At 34.5% G+C, this 17,887-nt stretch overlaps 1 protein-coding gene across 2 annotated transcripts in view; it reads right to left on the bottom strand.

The window, feature by feature from the left end:
- The window catches only part of GAS2 (growth arrest-specific 2), a 139,176-nt gene that overhangs the window by 42,039 nt on the left and 79,250 nt on the right, over positions 1 to 17,887 (bottom strand). For both annotated transcript variants that reach the window (XM_011937512.1, XM_011937513.1), the window contains exon 7: positions 14,559 to 14,666. In XM_011937512.1, coding sequence (XP_011792902.1) covers positions 14,559 to 14,666 — 108 coding nt within the window. The remainder of the gene's footprint in view (positions 1 to 14,558; positions 14,667 to 17,887) is intronic.

Raw genomic sequence — 17,887 nt, 5'->3', positions numbered from 1 at the left:
AGTTCCCTCTCACCTCACTTGTTTTGGCCCCTTGCTTCCTGTCTAGGCCCTACCACTGTATTATGAAAGTAATGAACCTACCATTGCTATTTATTTATTTATTTATTTAAACTTCAGCTAAGTTCAGGGTAGCTGTGTCGAAAGTGCAGGTTTGTTACATAGGTATACATGTGCCATGGTATTTTGCTGCACCTATCAAGCTGTCACCTAGGTTTTAAGCCCTGCATGCATTAGCTATTTGTTCTGATGCTCTTCCTCACCTCACCTCCCCTACTCCCACAGGCCCCAGTATGTGTTGTTCCCCTGCCCTTGTCCATATGTTCTCATTGTTCAACTCCTACTTATGAGTGAGAACATGCGGTGTTTGGTTTTCTGTTCCTGTGTTAGTTTGCTGAGGATGATGGCTTCCAGTTTCATCCACGTTCCTGCAAAGGATATAACCTCATTCTTTTTTATGGCTGCATAATATTCCATGCCTACAATTTGTTTCAATGGCAAAAACTGCAATTACTTTTGCACCAACCTAATATTTACCCTCAGAAAGTTATATTACACAGGAGGCACTCTTTTCTACTCTACCGCTTTCTTTTTCTGTAATTAAAAAGTAATTTAGGTAGCATCTTAAGCTCACAATTAGAGAGATTAACTCAAAATTAGAGATTCCAAACTCACAAGGAGACAGTTTATCTGAAAGGTAATTTGCTGAAAGGCTTTCAATAGGAATCAAAGGATATGTTTCAGATTTTCTAACTAAGCATCAGGATGACAAAGTTTCATCTTTGGGAAAACTGTTTCCCCTCCCATGATTAGATAGTATTATGGGTGTAATTTTTAAAATTTATTATTTAAGGCTACTTTCCCTTTTGTCTTTAGAATATTTCATCTTCACTTTTCCTCTAGTTAATATATGTATACATGTTATCTATCAGATCTATGAATGCTGTACATGAGGGAAGAGACTGTTCATGTCGCTGCTGCCAAGCTGTCAATTAAATTTCAGGTTCATCTGGAATTCTTTCAGTACTTATTGGTAGATTTATTTTTGTTACAAGATGTTGGGGAAATACAAGAGATAAATAAGATCTTCAAGGTTGGACATGTTATTCCTTGCTGTGCTCCTTAGAATGCATGCCCCTACCTGCTTGTCATGTTGACTGTAGGTTGTTAGAGAAATAGTAGGAGGTATGAAGGTGTTTTGTAAACATCAGCATGGGAGAGGAGTTTTGTGATACATATCTTGTGGTTCAAAGTGCCTCCCTGGGCAATGCTAAAGCCCACCTTAGGTTAAGTCCTACCAGATGGACAGGCAATGTGATGTGAATAAAATTGTGTACCATAGGAGTTTCCATACTTTTTCTATTAACCCTGGACCTCATTAGGAACATAAAGAGTTCCTTAAGATCTTAGCATGATTATCAAAATAGAGTCCGGGACTGAGTAACATTAGCATGCATAACACATTGGTAGATGATGACAAATTAATGTGTTACTTTGTCTGCATGTTACAGTTCTGGAACGAAATTCTTAGAGACCTTATGCCTAATGCAAAAGTTAGAAGACAAATTTGAAATAAGACCTGCCCTTCATCTGCCTTTAAATGAGATCTTACATAGACTATTCAATCGTCTCTGCATTCCCCTATAGTCTATGAACCTAGATTTTAGGAAAAATATGATAAATGAACTATTTGAGAGTGAAAGTTAGAGACTGTGAACCAAGGCATCAGTTTCTGAGAAAGGGAACTAATAAAACGTTGGATAGGTTGGTTTAGCAACAACAACAAAAGGTCAGGAAGCCCATTACAAGGTGAAGTCTCAAATAATTTGTTCCCACGGAGTTTGTAGTCCCTTAAAACTTGCTAGAGAGAAGGCAGTTTTCCATAATTGGCAAGAGTGTTTGAAGGGCAAGGTGTGAGTGTGGGGCTGGGAGATTAGAAGCTGGCATGAAAAGCTGGTGTGTAAAAGAGATAGTGATGTAAAAGAAAGCTACAATTGGGAGATGAATAACACCTTGATGTAGTGATTTCTTATTGCTGGTGTTTGTTTAAAGAAATAGACAAAATGCCATTAAATAACTTGCCAGGGTTTTTGTTGTCATTCTGCTTTGTTGTTGTTTTAATAACATCTGGAATTTCTTTATAAAGAAAATTGAATAATATATCTTTTTTTTTTTTTTTTTTGAGACGGAGTCTCGCTCTGTCGCCCAGGCTGGAGTGCAGTGGCCGGATCTCAGCTCACTGCAAGCTCCGCCTCCCAGTTTTAGCCATTCTCCTGTCTCAGCCTCCCGAGTAGCTGGGACTACAGGCGCCCGCCACCTCGCCCGGCTAGTTTTTTGTGTTTTTTTTTTTTAGTAGAGACGGGGTTTCACTGTGTTAGCCAGTATGGTCTCGATCTCCTGACCTTGTGATCCACTCGTCTCGGCCTCCCAAAGTGCTGGGATTACAGGCTTGAGCCACTGCGCCCGGCCGAATAATATATCTTTAGGACAACATGTAACCCAAATTTTCACACACTGCTCCTCCAAAAACCTACATAAAGAGCTCCTTAAGATCTTATTCTACTTCTAACAAGATGGCAGACTATGTCATGGAACACTGTACACCGAGCCTTCAAATGAAAATGTTAATACACCGTTTCAGTGAACTAAAAGTTGAATGTGAATCAGTAAACCTCTTGCAATGGAAGGACTGGCCGTTTAGATGAAGGAGGTGCCTGCTGGGTCCAGGACCAAGATTATGTGTTTTTACTGAGGAGGTGAAATTCAAAATGTCAAGTATTAAAGGGAAATGCAAGGCAAGCTCTAAAACGACCAGTCATGTAGAAACTTAACTCACTAAGTTTATGAAAAAGATAGCACTAAATGGTCCTAATTTATCATAGTGAATCTTGTAACAGCAGCATTTCCACCACGCTTGACTATGTTCAACACAAACTCAAAATGGCCACACGTGCAAAGCATATTTCTTAATGAATCTAGCTACATCCTACTTATGCAACTTGAGCCCATGGGAGAACTATAGACAATTTATATGACAGTTATTTCACAGGTTTTTTTTCTTTGGCAACTAGAAGACATCAATTATTCAATAACAAAACGCATTGTGCATAATTATTTCATTTCTTTCCCCTTTGCAAAAAAATCATTCACATATCAGTATAGAACATATAAACCAAGAAATATTCTTGTCAGGGTGTCTACAAAAAGATACAAGAAAAATCTTACAAACATTGCGAGTAGACATTACTATGTGTTGTTTACTTTGTAATTTAAGGAAAACAATGCCAAAATCAAAAACACAGTGAACAACTATTTTCACCTACATAAAGTTAAAAAAAAAAAAACTTCAAAAGGAAATTTTATTGTGTGAAGTTTAAATCATATAAAATTTAGATATAAAATTTTCATAATATAATTAAACCTGGATCAATCACTTACTAACAAGATTACTTTAGGAAAATTACTAAATTTCTGTTAGCTGCAATTTCCTCATCCATAAGTTTTATAAATTAACAATCACACTAATTTTTGTCATAGAGTACTAATGAAGCTAAATTGAGATAATGTGTAAAATGAAAGTACTTTACAAACAATACAAAAGAAAGATATCTGTATTGCTATCAAGAAACAAGACAAAAACAGTTAAGAAAAAATGTTATGTAAAAATTACTTGACGCTTAATTTTAGGAAACTTGCTTTCAAAGCATTAGTTGCTATGCCAACGTTTTCAGCTTGCACTTGGTCATATGTTTAGTTTAGACCCTTTAATAAAAGTAAACGATACAAAATGCAAATTCATCTCTATGCTATACCATAGCATGCTCAGAAAATCCTTCCATACCTAATGAAATTAAGAGGATTTCATCTTGACTGACCAAAGGCCATAAATATAAGTTTATATTTGTAGTAAATTGTAAATGTTCCTTAGTTTCTTTATTCCTAGAATAAATTTTTTTTCTGGAAGACTTTTCAAGTAAAGAAAAGAAAATCAACAACTATACTGAACTACTGAACTATTCTTGGGTTTTCTAGTTTATGTTGTTGTTGTTATTGAGGCTGCTTTGTAAGATTCTGTTTCCTGAGTGCTTTTTTTGTTTTGTTTTGTTTCATTTTTTTGACTCTAGAATAGGGATTGGCTGTTAAATTCCTTGTTTTGCCAAAGCACAAAGGCAAAGGAATAAGCAAACTAGGAGCCATGCATCGAGTATAGGTAAATTACTAATGGATTTTAAAAGTTGAGCAGTAATACTTACAAAATGACATGCCAAATGTCTATGTGGTCTGAAATGGAATGAATAGCACATAATTAAAACTGTGGGCTCTGACATCAGATACATGAAATTCAAATAAAGTCTTTGACGTTTACTAACTGTGTAATCTCTGACAAGCAATTAACTCTCTAACCCTTAATTTCCTTATTGTTACTATTAGGATAACAACAGTGCCTACCTCAAAGAGTTGTGAGAGTTGAAAAAAAAAATCCAAGGAAAGCACTTAGACATCAGATACCCAGAAAGTATTTGGTGAGTGTTAAATAGTATATGATACAGTTTAGATATTTATCTCCCACCCATGTCTCATGCTGAAATGTAATCCCCAATGTTGAAGCCAGGACATGGTGGGAGCATGATGGGGGCAGATACCTCATGAATGGCTTGGACCATCCCTTTGATGATAAGTGAGTTATCGCTGAGTTCACAGAAGATTTGGTCATTTAAAAGTGTGTGGCACCTCCCCTCCCACTCTCTCGTGTTCCCACTTTCACCGTGTGAAGTGCCTGCTCCCTCTTTTTCTTCCACGATGAGTAGAAACTTCCTGAGGCCTCCTGCGAAGCAGATGTCGCTTTCTGTACAGCCTGCAGAACCGTGAGCCAATTAAATCTATATTCTTTATAATTACTCAGTCTCAGGTCTCTCTCTCTCTCCTCCTCCTCCTCCTTCCTTCCTTTCTTTCCTTTCTTTCGTCTCTCTCTGGCGCCTAGGCTGGAATGCAGTGGTGCGATCTCGGCTCACTGCAAGCTCTGCCTCCCGGGTTCACTCCATTCTCCTGCCTCAGTCTCCCGGGTAGCTGGGACTACGGGTGCCCACTACCATACCTGGCTAATTTTTTGTATTTTTAGTAGAGACAGGGTTTCACCGTGTTAGCCAGGATGGTCTCGATCTCCTGACCTTATGATCTGCCCGCCTCATCCTCCCAAAGTGCTCGGATTACAGGCGTGAGCCACTGCCCCCGGTCAATCTCAGGTATTTCTTTATAGCAATACGATAATGGCCTAATGTAGTAAATGTATATACAAATATAGGATTTTTCCACAACATTTTTAAGTTGGGATTTCAATTTCAGTTATAGAAAAATCAACCTGAGATCCCTGTTAAAATCAGTTAAAATGCCAAATCATTGAACCAGTTCAACTCTCTACTATGTTGTTGCTTTTCACTATACACACATGTATTTCTGTATTTTTTGTGTGTGTATGGAGGTGTGTGTCTATCTGTATAATATATACATACACACATATATATACACACACATCACTAGGTATAAAATACACATATATGGAACAAATTTATCTTAATGGAAGGAAGGTCATAGCAATGTAGAAATCCGAATGCAGATTATAGAAGCTGTGTAGTTTTTTCAGTGAAGTCATTTGACTTTTCAATGCTTCCTTTAGTTTATATAATTTTGATTTGTGGCCAATGAAAAAGCAATTGTACATTGATTCTAGATACAGCATAACGGCAAAAGAAAATTATTCAAACTAAAGTAAGGTGGCATGTGTATTGTACAACTTAAAACCACAGAAAACCTTGCTAACTGAGTTGGAGATGAGTAAGAATGCTTATCAGGGCAAGTGAAGGTAGACACTATTGAAAAATCTACTCACTATTGGCTAAATGGCCAATAGTGGTAAGTTTTTAATGAAGAATAATTTTTGGTTTTGAGCTTCTATTTATTTACTGTTTTTCACATTTAATATGTCAGTGGAAGAAGAAATGAGTTATCTAACTTAATTTAGAATATAGAAAACTGCCCAGATGTATTATTAGGTTGGTGTAAAAGTAATTGCGGTTTTTGCCATTACTTTTAACTATTGTAATAAATACCAAATTTCATTATCTTTCTTGCTTTTTTTAAAAAAATGGATGTAGTTTCAGGGTGCAATTCTTGACAAAGTTTGTTTTGAATTTTAAGATTTTTTTAAAGGTTTTCAACCTGAAAGGGTAACTCTCAGAAAAAAAAAAAAATTACCTGAATTATTTACAGCAATGGTTAGTTATTACTTAAATTGCATTTATCTAAAACATATGCCTTTCTTAGACACTATAGGTTAAGAGTATTTATCAATATCTGCAAAGTCCTTTGAGATACATTTTACCAAAGTGTCATCAATGGATGACAAAACAAATGAGAGTGTCTTTAGTGAAGCAAAAACATAAAAGAATTAAAAGCTAAAAGCATTTGAACACATTTAAAATACTATTACTTGCATTTCCTGAATTAGTGTTTAGTTTTGAGGCAGTTGGGAAAACTGAGTTTGGAAATATTCATGTATTAATAGCACTCATATTTCTCTTACTATGGCTTACAGCACTATAAATGTCGAGATTTTATATACCTCAGAAGCAAACACAGCCATATTTTCCCCCTAGAAACAAATCTAGGCATTAATATAATTTTAAAATTGTATTCATTGTTCTCATACATTGCTAAATTAGATGACTTGTGTGTGTGTGTGTGTGTGTGTGTGTGTGTGTGTTTTAATGAATTGTTGACTTTCAGCTGCTGAGTAATGGCTGCTTCTGCAGCATTTCCACTAAGGATAAATGGAGGTTTTAACTTCCTTGCTAGTTGTTTAAAACTCCTTTACATTTTCACACAACAGCCCATTTTTCATCACTAGGAAAAATATGAAATTTGAACCATGCTACGTTTTACTCACAGTAAATCAGCATGTGTCATAAGAGCAAAAAAGAACGTAATTTCACTCTCTATCATGGACCTTTCCTTAGAGCAAGTCCCAGAAGACATTGCCAAGTTCAGTTGCTATAGCAACCGAGCTCTGGTGCCTCTCTTGCTTGGTTTGTTTCAGAGAGTTGATTTTTACCACACAGGCATAATCCTGAAGAATTTTTATGCTGAGGAAGAAATTACACAGAGTCAATAACAATGTGTGTGACCTTTCTATTGATCGGTGATGATTTAATTTAAAAGTAGTACAAAGGAGGTAACGCTGTAACATTTCAAATCCCTTTGCTGACTTCCAATTAAATTATTCATTGTCGTTTCTTTAAGCCTCTGAAGTACTCATATTTCTTAACTAGAAAAGTACCCTTAAGCCACTGGAGCATCAGTATGGAATTTCATATTATTTTACTCAACTGTGAAGTTCTGCTATGAAAATATCTTGAAATAATACCAATATACTTTAAAAAAAAACTACAATTAGCAAGAGAAGACTCAACAAGACTATACGAGCAATATGGGAGAATTATCTTCTGATGTGTATTGAAAATATATTAGGATGGACAATAATATGTCTTATTATAGAATTCTAGTTAATTTTGCCTATTAAGGAGATAGACCACATAAAGCATTTTATACAGTGTCCATCATACAGTAACAAAAATATTATTATATGTTTTATCCTGTCATAATATAGTCAGGCAAATATATTATGTATCTTTATATTAGGCACTATTGATTATGCAATTGAATGCCCTTTGGATACTGAATACTTTTAAAGTAAAAATGGTGTAAAAATACTTTACTATAGTTGAGCATGAAATATATTATAAAATATATTATAAAAAATATATTTCTACACAAAGTTATTTTATACGTAAATATAATTTAAAAGCCTTTTTTACTTACAATGACATCTTAAGCATTTCCTTCCAACAATACATAAAAGTCTTCAAAATGATCATTTTTAGCACCTAACTGCTAATATTCTTTCATGATCAGACATGCAAATGATTTTGAGTTGTGTTGATTATTTTTAGAGGACTAGCCTTTTGAATAATATATGTGCATTTAATGGACATGCCACAGGCAGCAGCTTAGAGAGGAATGTGTTGTAGGTTTGGCAAGTCAGGGCTTTGACTTTTATTTATTTTACTACTTACTTAAGAACTTCTCTAAGACTTTATTTTTTCACCTGTAACAAAAAGATAAAAACAATTTCCAAGCTGTATGGTTTAGAAAGAATCCTGTGATATAAATATAAACATAAAGCAGCTGGTAAAATGTCTGGAACAAATGATCCTTATTAAATTTTAGCCGTCTTTTCTTTAAAGGTTTTCCAGTCATGTCCTTGAAAATCATTTCCAAATGGAATTTGAAGGTAAAAATGAGTACAAATTAAATATTCCTTAATACCTTAAAAATATATGAGTTTTAACTGTGGCAAGATGTGGAAAACTTTCAATATAAATTCTATGTTACAAATTATTCCACTTGCTTCAATTGACAGTCTTTCTCAAACTATGTTTTCATGACCTCCTAGCACAGGAAGATGATCTGGGGGGAAAGAAAGGTGGGAGGGAGACTATTTCTATGGTTAAATACATTTGGAAAATGCTGAACAATATATTTCCTTCTAGGAGCTTACAAATTACATTAGTATTTTGAACTATCCAAGAAATTCCAGGTAAAGTGATCAATACTGTTTAGTGGTAAAGAGTATAAATTTAGGAGTTAGGCTGCCAGGGTTTAGTGCCCACTTCTAATGCTTATTACCTTAGAACTTTGAGAAGTTACTCAACCTCAGTGTCTCAGTTTCCCCATCTGTAAAACGAAAATGGCAACAAAATTTTCCACACAAGTTTGGGAGGTTATAATGAGATATATCAAGTGTTCTGATTCAGGCTAACAAAGGCAATTATCAGTAAATAAGAGCAATTAAAGAAAGCTGTTTCAACTCTTAACCATGTTAAGTTTTCTTTACAAATAATATTTTTGAACATCTTCTGGAACTAGTATTCTTGGGAACACACTCTGAACAACTCTAAAGTATAATATCAGGGTAGTGATAAATTGCAATTAAGTAAAAAAGTATTCATTACATTAGTGAGCAAACCAAGAAGCACAAAATGTCATCTACCTCACAACATGTGACCCCACTGGCTGCTACTTTGTCAGAAATTTTTATTATCAGAACATTAGAGCAGCTTAGTTAAGTGTGAAGACCTTATCCCATAGATGTTCTATTCACCAGGGCTGTCTGCATCCATTTCATAAATTAGCACAGATAAGTTTATCATATTAGGTTATTTTCCTGTCACTAAAAACTGAGCCCTAAATGAATGGAACACCAAATGGTTAAAATTGTAATGATTAGTAGAGAAAAATCTGAGTATGTAGATCACTGATAGGGTCTGCAAAGATAAGGAAAGACAAGGCATATTATCCAGACAGTAAACATTTGCGTATTTCCAGGTGCTAATCCTAAACAGCATCAGTTTCCAAAACGGAGAGAGAAAATAGTAAAGGAAGACAGCTTCATCTAACGAAAAATATGCTACAAGTTCACAATAATATGCAATAATTCTCTGTAGTCTAAATAATACCATGACTCCAAAAAACCTCCCCACCCTTTTCCAGAAGATAGGAAGCTCAGCAAAAGGACCATTCAAATGAGCAGTCTGCTAATTAACCTGACAACTTTCAGAGGGCTTTTAATTTATTCTCAAATTTTTAACTGTATCTGGTTGCTGGTTTATCCTAAAGAGTTCACATTTTTTAAATGATCAGAAATTTGCAGAACAGAAAAAAATCACTCAATCATAATTCCATGTCCTTGACAAATAAAAACTATTTTCTATGTTTACCGTTTTCTTTGTCTCTATGCTAATCATTTCTACACAAAGTTATTTTATATGTAAATATAATTTAAAAGCCTATTTTTTCACTTACAATGACATCTTAAGCATTTCCTTCCAACAATATATAAAAGTCTTCAAAATGATCATTTTTAGCACCTGACTGCTAATATTCTTTCATGATCAGGCATGCAAATGATATAGAGTTGTGCTGTTGGCGCACTGAATCCCTTCCTATATATTGTTCTAAAGTGATTTTCAAACTTCAGGACACATATGAACCACCTGGAGGACTTATTAAAACACAGGTGGCTGGGCCCTGCCCTCAGAGTTTCTGATTTAGTAAGTCTTGGGGGAGCCCCAATGATTTGCAATTCTAACAAGTTTTCAGATGATGCCGATGCTGTTAATCTGTGGCCATTTTAAAAATTACTGTTGGAAGAGGCTGAGTGCGGTGGCTCATGCCTGTAATCCCAGCACTTTGGGAGGCCAAGGCAGGCGGATCACTTGAGGCCAAGAATTCGAAACCAGCCTGGCCAACACGGTGAAATCCTATCTCTACTTAAAATACTAAAAAAAAGAAAAATATTAGTTGGGTGTGGTGGCACACATCTGTAACTCCAGTTACTTGGGAGGTTGAGTCACAAGAATCACTTGAACCTGGGAAGTGGAGGTTGCAGTGAGCTGAGATCGCAGGACTGCATTCCAACTTGGAGTACTAAGGTAGAACATAGCCATCAAATTGGAATTGATAAGTCAAATAACACAGACATTATTACTGCATCTAAGACATATTTCTGAAGTCCCTTTTTACAGGCTCATTCGGATTTGTATTGCCAAGTGACTTCTTGATACTTGAAGCCTATATAAATACCAACTGACTGCATAAACATATGAACAAGAGAAAATTCTCTTCTCCCTGAAATCAAGACATTAGTCCCGAGATCCACCTATTTACATTTCAGAAATATGTATTATGATTGAACGGGAATAATCCAAATCTCTATTACTGCAGAAATTAGCAAGGTTTTATCATCGCTGTCCAAATTCAAAGTCCCTGAAAAATAACTGAAATATTTACATCTTGGAGGAGAGTATATTTGCATGTACACAATACAGATAAAAATTAGCTGCATTTGATAGTTCAAAAAAAAAAGTTGCTCTTTGGAAAGCACAGGGCAAAAATCTGGCTTTGACAAATTCGTTTTCATAAGCTGGAAACAAAAAAAATTCCCATTTGGCAATGGATTATTAGGATATTTGCCTAAATCCTCAGAGGTTTTTCTTTGTACTAAAGGATTCTTAATATTTAGGCATGGGTTAATCCTCACCTGTAAATGGAGAAATATGAACATAAACAAGTCTGTCTACAAAAGTACATCCATGACTCTATTAATACATGAGTACACATTAGATAGCCATGTATGTGAAGTATTTATTCATACATTGGTTTCCAGAAATCCATAGACAAGACATATGCTTAGTAAAGATATTCTCTGCAGAAAATATCTTCCTGAGTCTTCCTTTGAAATTTGCAGTCATTCTTATTTTTTTCATTCATAGTTGTTATTACTGTATCTGTTTGAATGTATAGGGAAGATACGTTCATATACATACATAATCATAAATTGACACATAAAGTAGTTATTGTCAACAAACCTTGTAAGGTGTTTAGCAATGGAATTGTTAACTCTGGCTTAGTTAAGCATCAGTCAAGAGTTAACTGTGTTAGGCACAGGCTTATCAAAAGACTATGATTTTATTTTATTTTATTTTATTTGTTTCTTTTTTTGAGATGGAGTTTTGCTCTTGTTGTCCAGGCTGGAGTGTAATGGCATGATCTTGGCTCACCACAACCTCCACCTCCAGGCTTCAAGTGATTCTCCTGCCTCAGCTTTCCAAGTAGCTGGAATTACAGGCATGCGCCACCAAGCCCGGCTAATTTTGTATTTTTAATAGAAACGGGGTTTCTCCATGTTGGTCAGGCTGGTCTCAAACTCCTGACCTCAAGTGATACACCCGCCTCGGCCTCCCAAAGTGCTGGGACTACAGGCGTGAGCCACCATGCTCAGCATATCTATGACTTTCTAAGGAATAATTCTTACTGAGTTAGTGTTCTGATAATTGTTTTATCTTTAAGTAAAGGTGAACAGTTTCTCTGTTCACCTTAAGTGACTCTGAATTGTTCTTTGCATTTGGCATGTCCATTATGACCACATGAATACACTGCTGCTCTCAGGGTGAACAGCTAACTAGGGGACAAATGTTAAGACAAAATGTATATGTCATCGTATGTATATTTTATAGAATAATATACATAAATATTGCCAGTCAATATGACCATATTAGGCAGCCTCTAAAAAGATGTGACAAAGTTTAAAATATGCCCATGTGAAACATGTAAACTTAAGAAATGCAAGAACTGCAGTGAAGACACTATGAGGCAGTTGTTCACCTAGTATGTGTGAGAATTTGACTATAGGCACTTACTACTTAATCCAGGTGTTCAAGGAAATACAGTTAAAACATTAGCAGTGACAACCATATGATCATTTGAAAACCAATTCAATACCTATGAGGTTTTTTGAGTAGTAACTGCCAGTTTCTTACAATGAGTTGGAGTAGAATGACAATCCCTACCACAAATCGAAAGTACTAGCATATGCATATGCACATCAAGGAGACATTTTTAGTTTTTCTAATTAACACAGAGGAGGAAATAGGGAAACATATGCAATTCAAGGCACATGTGACCTGCCTATGAAATTTTAATTTTTAAGCCTCCACGGACAACCAGACACATAGAGAGAAGTCTTTTTTGAATCACGTTACTCCTTCAGGGTGGAAACGAACTCATGACAAGCCAAAGGATAAGTATTTCAATCAACATATGTTCAAGAATGTTTTCTCTTTTTTTGACAAAAAGTTTTGGTTTGTAATTTAGGCAGTGATAGAAATTTATCTTTATTAAAAATTAAATTTTAAAAAAATTTCATTTTAGAGGGAAATGTTATAAAAATAGTAAAATTGTATGTGGATAGTACAAAAATCAAGCGAATAAATGATTAAAGTTCATTAAGACACTATTCTAAAACATGTCATAATAGCATGATGCCATAACTTGCTGGGCTAATCAGTGAATAACCACATCACAGTTAACTCTTATTGTAGGTTCACCTGGAACATTAGAAGTAAGAAACTGAGTGTGCACAATATGTTCTTATGTATCAGTTGATATTAAATTAATATCCCTAAGAAATTTGATACAATTTTTTTCAGTATAGCAAATCTCAATTTCTCTATAAATAATGCATGAATAGATTTAATCAAAAGATAAATATTTCTTGAAAACAAAAATAGAACAATGAAAAACCTGTCTTATATAGTAAAGACTATAAAAACATGTTATTCATAAATGTGGACATTAAAGTCTTTGACAAATGACTAAATTTGCATGTGAAAGCTCAGATGCAAATAAACATATGTAATATATATATTTTGACTGAAGATAATAGGTTACATTGGAGGGAGCAGTATATAATTTATTAAGCATGTGTTTTATTAACGCTTTTATTGCAAAAAGGAATAACTGTTTAAACAAATGATTCTCTATGTTTTGATTCTAAGCTCTGGAGCCTAATATTCTAAAGGAGACTGATTATCAATTGAGAAACGTCAACCTGGTAAAATTTAAACACATCTGTGGAGATTCTAGATCACTATTATTTAACGTACTAACGTGATAGCAGGCAGTTTGACTTAACAAAATATGTATGCTATCTTTGCAATAAAGAAGAAAAAAACAATAAGCAACTCAGACAACTGCCTTTCCTAGTGAGGCCATCTACCCAGATCTGTCTCATACCCCTAATAATAACACATTGTTATACCATTTTTGCTGCTATTCCAAAGCAGAACAGCAATTATTTCCTGGAAAATTAAGAAATATATTAGTAAACACTAATCTAAATTTAGATTAAAATTCAAAATCATTAACATTATATTTTAAGGCTAAAATTATGATTAAATTTTCTTTTTTCAACTACATGTTGCAGAGTCTTTAAAAAGACCTGTTATACAAATAAATTTTGGTCAAAAGTAGAAATTAAGAAAACTTTACAAGGGCAAAATTTCAACAGAGTCATTGCAGATTTGAGTATTGTGAGAATACACATTGCTGGTACTAGATGTATGTATTCAAATCATTGTGTTCTACAAAACAGGATATTTTTTAACTTTTTCAACTAAAGAAAGAATATAGCTTTTTTAAAAAAAATCACAACCTCTGTTCCTTTAGAAATGACTAAATCATAAAGCAGAAAATTACTTTTATTTTCAACTGCCGAGTTCTAGGAATGTATCGCTATTTTTCATTTTCTTATTTTTTTTAAAAAAAGAATTATTGGTCTTAGTAAAAGTCACAAACTTGCTTTGAGAGATTAAATTATCTTGATTCTTAGCAAAACAGAACACAAATGGAAAGGCTTCTTCATTCTATTTGATCTCCACCTGTCTTTGGTGTGTATGTGTTTTGGTATATGTACAAAGAGAAAACAGTTCTATTCAGCCTTCAGTAGAACATTATAATGTATGCTACTTAAAAAAAAAAAAATTCGTACCATATATCTTTAAATGTAGCACCATATGGAAGTTCCTGCTCTTATCTGTCATATTTCCCCTAACTCAAATTCTGAATGTTCCCATAAAGAACAAAATAAGTGAAAAGTAAAACTTTACCCTAATGAAAAGGATCTTCTCTCCCACTCGGTATCTTCCTTGGGAGAGCCGCTCCACACAGAACTTGTTTGGGCATTTGCAAGGAGGATCTTCAGAAATTCGTTTCACCTGAAATAGAAGAGCAGGCAAATTCATTCTTCTTAATTAGGTTGCATTTATGTTAATTTGCTCCAAAGACTCCACGGCCGCTGAACCCTTAATGACTTTAAACTTGTTCTTTATCTATGGACATCATGTGAGCTAGGAATATCACATTAAATCGTAACTATGTAAAGTTCAGGTCCCAAAGACATCCGAAGGCAAATGACTGCACTAAGGCATAAGCTAGCTAATGACAGTGATGAGACTGGAGGATAATGAGCAGGAAATCAACTGAAAATATAGAATATAAATAATCAGCTGGGTTCCTGCTTTTGGAGAACTGAAAAGACCACGTACATTGGGTTGTCAAGGTCAACCCGTTGAAAACTAGAATATAAAGTATGTTAACATAGAGTTTATGTTACTTCAGTATAATTTTAATTAATTTTACCCAGTTTCAGAATAAATTGAGAGTGAATTTAACAAGTTGTTGTTGTTTTTTTAAATGAGACTATTGTTTCACCTTATTTTGAACTCTAAGATTTTCTCTAAGAATTAATCTCATTTACTCAGATTTACCCTGCAACTCATTCCATCTCAGTAATTCCTACCTATCAAACCCTACTTCTTTGACCATGTTTTACAGCTTATGTGTGTTCTATGTAATCGATGCCTGAATATCAGATTTTCATCCCTGTTATATCTATTCTTCCACTCTTTTAAAAATACATAATCTAAATGATATGTGCACAAAGCTTATGAATAGTTGTGATTACTAGAAGATGATATAGCCCATGATTTTAGGAACAATTTAATGTTTATGTTTTCCCTGACTGGGAACCACCCACTCTGTCTGCTCTTCCACTAACCAACCAACCAAACAACCCAAAACAATAATCTCCTGTGTTTTGAGGAAAAGTTTCCACAGAAGAAACAGAAAGCTGTAAATGATGTGCAGCCTGCATTTAGAAGCTAGATAGAACAAATATAGAAATTGGCCTGGATTTTCCTCACCGAAATTCTTCCACGAAGATGTCATGGTGTCTACATTTATGTCACGAAAGAAATGCAATCATTCCTTCAAATAATTCAATTTCTGACTTTAAACAGCCTTCTAAGCAAAAACTGTGCAGAGTAAAACATGAACTCAATTGCATGTTAATGTAAAGGAATTAAACAACTTGTTTTTCCTAGAATGAGAAATGTTCCAGAAAGTATGGAAGCATAAGACACTAGAGGAATAACCAAAAAAAGGAAAAAACCCTGAAATTAAATTTATCTCATAAGCAATTATGACTCAATGAGGATGTATACAAAGAGAATCAACACTATTTGGGGGGGAAAGAACAAAAGAACCAACTTTAATATATATATTGCCATCAGTTCCTTTTGCTGTCCCTAATTCTGCTGACATATAAACCTATAGCTTTTGGTACTTATTTTTATCATAGCATATTGTATCTCATTTAATGATTAACCTTAATGTCTTCTTACTAGACTGAGTTCCTTTAGAGTTAAGATGGTATTTCACTATATTTTAAAATCATTGATATAAAGCACGTCTTAATGGCAAATAGATATTCATTAAATATACATTGACTAAATAGATAAATAAGAACATGAATCTATACAGGCCACAGGGGGAAATTAGAGGAACAAAATAATCATGGATTCAAAGAATCTTAGAAATAGCTTTCATCAAAAAATGAGAAAACTACTTAACATTAAGTTAGTGATTAGGGCAATTACTTTGTGTTCTGTGTTTGTTCTATCTCATTATACTTGGCTCATAGTACTAATAGCCTTCTGTTCTAAGAAATTTTTTGAAAGGTTATTTCTAATGGGACAATGATAATAAAACAAGATGTACAAAAGTTGAATAATGATCATATCATTTCCTTCCAATAATGCAGAATCACATTCTGGGACTGAGGGTAGGATCACAGGACCAATGAATGTTGTCTATGGTTCCTGTTTTCAGTGTTTTTGCTATGTGTATCTCTTTCTATATGTGTTTTAAAATATGTTTAAATATAAATATGTCTATATATATGTAAATTATGTTTATCCCATTGCTAGAAGTGGTACAGTTTTTCTTTTCACCACAAATAAGGGCTTCCATGAGGAAAGCAAGGATGAAGAAAAGGAGGCGCATTGGGAGAAGGGGTTGATCATCCAGAAGAAAATCAGACTGACAGCATCAAGAAAGCACGTGGCCTGAGGCCTAAACTTTAGGAGGATCATGCTTGGCACAATTTTGCTGCCATGTGGTAATTAACCAAAGAGTAAATTGATGTTCAACTGGTTCCTCCACTAAAAAATGACAATCATAAGTCTGTGTGGAAAGTATTTCCATTTTTCCGTGTTCTTAGACAAAAGACAGAAACTCTTGGTATCAAATGAAGTAAAATACAAGAAACATTTTTTCAAGTGGCCTGCCCTTCTCTAATGCTTTTCTAGCTTTGAAAATGGAGTTGATTTTAAAAATCAAGTGCTGTTTTTGTAGTTGTATGAGAGGTGGAAGCAGAAATGGAAGAAACAAGGCCAGACTGTGGCTAGTGGAAATATATTGTTAAGTAAACAGTGACTGATGACATCTATGCTTCTTACATTACCTAGGGAAAAGTCAGTCTGGCAGGTGTTCTTTTTTGGCTAGGAACCCAGCCAGTTTTCTGCTGAAATGGGATTTCAAGAGGAGCCTGATTACTCAGAATTATGCTATCTCTCATCCCCAGACTGAGGAAGTTGATGGAGAAGAGGAAGAAAGTAAGAATGATTTCTGAGAACTGTATTCAACTCATTGTGTGAGAACTAGCCCAGCGAAGCGGAGAACTAAACCTGACTCCACCGTTTTATCACAGCTGAATCACTCTATCAGGACATCTGGAGAATAAATTAATCTGAATGGACACCACTGTGTTTCTTTCATGATATCTTGATTAAAGAAGGTGATATATTTTCCACATAAAGAGTCACCTATTTTTTCCCACTATTCCCCTAAGTATCAAACAAAGAAATGTGAAGAAACATTGAAGGTTTCAAAACTGGCAGTTATTGCTGAAACTGTTCACTGGGATATAATAACTTAATAGAGATCTGCTTATTTTGCTTTCTGTCTTTTATTTTTATTTCTTGTTTTTTTCCCCTCCTTTTTTACCCCTCTTCTCTTTTTCCTCCTCCTTTTCTTTTTGGAGGTGGCAGATAATAGCTTTCCCAGAGTAAAAACAGCCAATATTATTAACTAAATG

This window comes from Colobus angolensis, unplaced genomic scaffold (assembly GCF_000951035.1).
Source record: "Colobus angolensis palliatus isolate OR3802 unplaced genomic scaffold, Cang.pa_1.0 Scaffold164, whole genome shotgun sequence".
NCBI classification, from domain to species: Eukaryota; Metazoa; Chordata; class Mammalia; order Primates; family Cercopithecidae; genus Colobus; species Colobus angolensis.
This window is presented reverse-complemented; position numbering and strand designations above follow the sequence as displayed.